General features: G+C 34.0%; 1 protein-coding gene across 1 annotated transcript in view; it reads right to left on the minus strand.

Annotated features, from left to right (window-relative positions):
- Window positions 1–2,231: 2,231 nt before the first annotated feature.
- LOC110460372 (inositol 1,4,5-trisphosphate receptor type 1-like) overlaps window positions 2,232–6,000 on the minus strand; it is a 150,222-nt gene continuing 146,453 nt past the window's right edge. Inside the window, 4 exon segments of the mRNA XM_021513245.1 lie at window positions 2,232–2,856; window positions 3,944–4,105; window positions 4,718–4,878; window positions 5,237–5,402. Of these exon segments, the coding sequence (XP_021368920.1) occupies window positions 2,767–2,856; window positions 3,944–4,105; window positions 4,718–4,878; window positions 5,237–5,402 (579 nt within the window). The 3' untranslated portion in view covers window positions 2,232–2,766.

Below are 6,000 nucleotides of genomic sequence, written 5' to 3' on the forward strand. Positions count from 1 at the left end.
CCAACATTAAATTTGTTCACATAGATTGGTTTATAAAATATATTATGTACAGTGTAAACCAGGTAGGTCCAGTATTTCAGTATGTAGAACACGCACAACTCGGATAGATTGATCCTGTCCAGTATGTAGATACTGTACAGTATGTAGAATATACGTAGCCAGCAGGACAAGAGTACACGCACAACTCGGATAGATTGATCCTGTACAGTATATATACAGTGTACAACACCAGCAAGACTAGAGGCCGCACACAACGCTAATAGATCCTGTATGTATGGAATGATAGCAGAACATCACATCTACATCTATACCAACAATATGGTGATAGTGTATAAATAAATACAATCTAAACAAACAGTAACAGAAAAATGTTTATCTTACAATCACACCATGCTTGAATATTCAATTATAATATATTAGCATCACAATTAATTTATACATCAAAACTAAGTCGTACGTGTCTCGTCTTAGTCAAGAAAGCAGCTCCACACTAATACATGTGGAATATATTATAAAATAGAGTTTTGGGAAAATGCTAATAAAGGTAAGCTTTTGCAGGTACCAGGAACATGTATTGAATCAATAAACAAGATAATGAACTAAATGTATGACAACATGTAAGCAGTAACTGTACCTGGTGAACTTCATTCTATTACTTAACAACGTATACATATTACTATGTATTGTGTGTTACCAGCAATGCGTTGTATAATAATTATATTGTATTATGAAGAGATAAAAATTCAAAACTTCGTCAAACAAACGTAACGCATTTTGAGTAAATTGATTGTACTCTGTATTGCAAATAACATAATTCAAGAAATTAAATTCAAAAGTCAATAAAAAGTGATGTTTAAAAAAATGATTTAACTGAAGTTTCACTAGGTTATTTACTTTGTTACATACCTAAACTACTACAATTTATGTTGTCAAGTACCCAGTAGGTTTAATTGTTTACTAGATTTTGATATGTATAATGAAAATGCTGATCTAGCAAGTATTACCGGTATATTGTTAATAATCCTAATACAAATATATAATCCTATATCCAATATATTACTTTTAAATATACTACATAACTCTCAAGAAATATTTTAAAACAAATATATATATATCTGTGATCATTCATATTTTTAAGAATTTGATAAAAATATCATAGAATTATAGGATTAATGAGTACAGAGTTTATCACGGAAATCAATTAATCAATTGATATTGATTTGATTCTGACAGAATAACATGGTATTTAACTGAATTATTTTTCTAGCTAATTACAACAAATGCAGTGTTCTTAGTGTACCCACTTCAGGCAATTAAGCACTAATATGACTAAAGCTCTTTCCCACAGACCTGAAGCACACTTGCCAACCTTTCATATTTTATTGGGGCGTTGAATGTGGCAAAATGTAGGCAGGTGTAAGTGCTTGTTGATCCCCCATTTGTGTAAAATACAGTATGAGCAAAAAACAAGATGTAAGGAATTGTGCTTCAGATATTGAAAGTCAAAATGAGGGTAAACAAGATAATGCCTCTCTCCAAACTAGGGATTTTTTGGTGTGTGCATATATATGTGCTTACTGAAATAGTCTTGATTTTTTCCCCCACTTGAAGTGAATCATGTATCGTTTAGTGATTTTAATTTATGATTATGCATATTTATCAACTGTAGACTGGAACAATGTAAATATACACATGTATTGTATAATATATATTATACAGGACTTTATAACAGCAATTATATATATAATTAATCAAAGTCATAATTGTGTTTTAACTGTGCCCAATTACCTTTTGATACAAAGCAGATATACATGAAATAGATTACATTCCTTTATAAGATTTTTAAGACTTTTATTTAATGTTACAAATTGTTCCTACATAGAGGTCAGAGAAATGTTTATATAAATGTTAACACAATCATTTTTTTTCAAAATTACTCATTTAAACAAGAAATTTACAGATCTACATCACACATGGAAGGGTTGAAAAAAGTGCATACAACAATAATTATTTTTTTTGACATTGTAGCTGCCTATGTGATTCTCCAGGAAAACTTGAACAGAAACAGTCCTTTATGCTAGATTGTTCATGATGAGATTACAAAATAGTCCAGATAGATTGATAGAAAATTACAAAGTTCTTTCCTAAAACTGTTTTTGAATTATAGCATTTTTTTTTAAGAATCAGTAAAACATTTTTGCATGAGCTTTTTTCTCTATTAGACAATACAGTCGTCCATATCAACTAAGACTGTAATTCCTTACAGCGTAACCACTGTCACTTGGCCGCACATCTGTACAGTGCCTGGCCAGAGATACTTTTTAACAGTTAATACCAAATATTGAGCTTGTAGATGACATTTAGGCATTATGAGACTAAAGAAAGCTTAGAAATAAACATACTATTTTTTTTGTTGCTTTTTTAATTGGAAATAAATGTGAGTTTGAAAAATGCTTCAACGTCCCATTTTCCCACCTGTATTTATGTTCACTACTGATTGCTATCATAAATGTAAAAAATACAAAATAATAATAATAATTCGACCAACTTTAATATGGTGATCATAATCCTGAATTAATAGAACCTAATTGACAAAAAATAATGTTTTTATATTCAGTTTGTTCCTTGAACTTAAACAATTGTCATAGCAACAGGTAATATATTGGTATGTACAATTAGTATATTTAAGGGCTCACAGTAAACTGGGTATGTGGTATTAGGGTTCATAGTAAACTGGGTACATGGTATTGGGTCACAGTACACTGATCAGTATGTGGAGTTGGGATTCATTATGGTTGGTACTGTGCTGGAGTGGAGGAAACCTTTCCGCTGCTTCTGTTTCCTCTGTTCGGTCATCTGTGGGGAAATAATTATATTATGTGAGTAAATCTTTCCAATCACAATATTGCTTATTACTGTTCAAGTGGAAATGTTTGGTGTGGAAATACCAAGTTTTTTTGCATTGAGTAAATTAGTGCAAAAAAATCCATAGGTAAATATAATATTTCTCACATTATATAGAATTAAGATGTATAGAATTCAGAACTAATTCGAAATGTAAATATTTCTGCATTCCGATTGCATGAAAGAGTCACAATGCAAACATTTCCACACACCAGAATTTCGTTTTTCAAAGTACTTGATATTGCATGTAAGTTAAGGCATGATCTACAACATTGATGTTAAACTAACATGATCCATTATGAAAAGATTCTTGTAACACAACCCATAAGTGTTTCTATGTGACGTTTCGTTGACTAGTATGGTATATGTCATCTGTCACCTTCATCAGACAAATGACCAGTAAAGTGTCATAGAGCGGGCTTATAGACTCTTGCACATCTATGACCAAGTATTAAATAAAGAGTAGCTGAATCAAGTCAATTCGGTACATATATAACAATTCATTGTACATACGATTACAGCGTAGCCGAATCAACATTGATTTTGTGGACAACTCGTACACATTTTACATCTTTGTGTACATAGACTTTACTGGTCATTTGTCTGATGAAGGTGACAGAGTACATACCATACTAGTCATAGAAACATCACATATAAACACTTATTGGTTGAGTTACAAGAATCTTTACATAATCCATACTTACCATCCTGAAGAAAATGTTTAGTAACATGATTTATGTTCCTCTGACGTTCCCAAAAGTAAGCAAATGTGAGCATATATCGTGAGGTTAATAGTTATAGATATAAGCTAATCTTCTGATGATATGGACAGGTGTACTGTTGAACTCATCTGATCTCCTTAGTAATGAGTTATACAGTCAAGTAAAGTTGGTAGCCCTAAATCATTGGACTCACACAGTAAGTTGGTAGCCCTAAATCATTGGGCTCACACAGTAAGTTGGTAGCCCTAAAGCATTGGGCTCACACAGTAAGCTGGTAGCCCTAAAGCATTGGGCTCACACAGTAAGCTGGTACGTACCTGGTCTTTGAGCTCACTCAGTTGTTTGGACAGGTTTTTGATGAGAGTGTTGGCGCAGTCCAGCTGTGCCTGCAGGTTTCGCAGTTCATTCTGTTCCCCATCACTTTCTTCTGCCTGAAGTGACATGGCTCGCATCCTTGGGAACCACTCCAGGTTTTTCTCCTGCACACAACATAGAACAGGATCTGAAGTACTACTAGATTAAGATTAGCTTAAGAACATTTAGACTTATTAACATTAATAGTGATGCAACATGAAGATGAACCTATCACTTTCAGGTCTCACACAACTAAATCAGCCAATCAGCCAGTGTTTCATACAATTGTAATCCCTACCTAAAAGTAGTAATTACAGTAGGTATTTATTGACATATTTTACATTGAATGAAATCTACAGATATTAAGAAATATGTATAGTTTTAGTAGATTTTAAAATGTGATGGCGGATTATTATGGGGTCAGATGTCAGGGGGTGTTCACATCCGACTTCACCGGTTTGGCTTGTAAGCTTCCGATTGTCAAAAGCAGATGCATGTAGCCCTCTTATATGCCACTAAACTCACCAAAAAATGCCCGCCGAAGCCTGTCAGGTACATTGTATGTATCTGTGGACCTAGACAGTTGTCACTAGTGCTGAACTTCAAATATTAACGCTATTGGCTCAAAAGCTTAGTAATAACATATAGTAAATGATTTAGTGGTGCAAGTCTAACTTTTGCATATTTAATTTGTCACTCAAATGAAATAAGTTGAGGGAGGCTCAGTACATATCTACCTTGATCATGGCGTGGACATAACTTTCAGGCCCTGTAAACTCGGTGTGGTCTTTCACTTTCACAAGGACTATGAAGTTAAGATAATGCCACATATTATGTTCTTTAGACTTGTGTTCATCAAAAGAGACGTCTTTGTTGTCGAACGAAACACGATTCAAACCTGGAATTAAATACATGCTGACCTTTAAATGTTTCATTCTAAAATCAAAAGAAAATTAGAAATCACCAATCATGTTTATTCTGCAACAATTCAGATTGATGTATTTTTCTTTCTTTCAGCTCTCAAATTGACATTTAGCTGCAAAGCATGTTATTTTGAAAAAGACGGGCGTCCATAAGACTGTTTTCAGCCTATTTACTTCCAGATATCATCCTGTTAAAATGATGCTATAATACCTTGTCTATATATTACATGTGATCAGATAATTAGTTGAGTTTTTGCCCAAAGTGCCTTTTGTGGAGATGAGGAGGAGGTAAAACCACAAATGAAATAACAACAAAAACCTTTCATCACTTACCACAGACAAAACATGTATTCTTCAAGGTTTGTTCTTTGTTTTGTTTTTCACTCCTCAGGTCAGCAAATGTGTCGATGATAACACCAAAGATGAGGTTGAGGACAATAATGATGACGATGAAAAAGAACAGCATGTCGTATACAACTCTCGCCACAAACAACGGCTCCTGTAAAACACAGAATACATCTTCTTATTCTGATTCTTAACATTTACAACACATTCCCTTATTTACACACGCTTCCGATAGAAGCAGTAATAACACACATATGTAATTTCCAAGTAAGTTTTAATTCAAAAACAATTGATACAAATCAAATTAAATTAGATTGCCGTTCCAGAACACTTTTTGTACTTTTTGAATGATCTACATGTACTGGCAAATCTTCCCTTTAATCAGGATTGTTTCCCTGGTCTCAGGTTTGTGAGATTGTTTCCCCGGTCTCAGGTGAAGATATACTTACCCTAGTACCAGGTTTGTGAGATTTTCCCCTAGTATCAGGTTTGTGAGATTGTTTCCCCGGTCTCAGGTGAAGAGATACCTACCCTGGTATCAGGTTTGTGAGATTGTTTCCCTGGTCTCAGGTGAAGAGATACCTACCCTAGTACCAGGTTTGTGAGATTTCCCCCTAGTATCAGGTTTGTGAGATTTCCCCCTAGTATCAGGTTAAGAGATACCTACCCTAGTATCAGGTTTGTGAGATATTCCCCTAGTATCAGGTTTGTGAGATTGTTTCCCCGGTCTCAGGTGAAGAGATACTTACCCT

The sequence above is a fragment of the Mizuhopecten yessoensis genome, unplaced genomic scaffold (assembly GCF_002113885.1).
Source record: "Mizuhopecten yessoensis strain PY_sf001 unplaced genomic scaffold, ASM211388v2 scaffold10377, whole genome shotgun sequence".
Classification (NCBI taxonomy): Eukaryota; Metazoa; Mollusca; class Bivalvia; order Pectinida; family Pectinidae; genus Mizuhopecten; species Mizuhopecten yessoensis.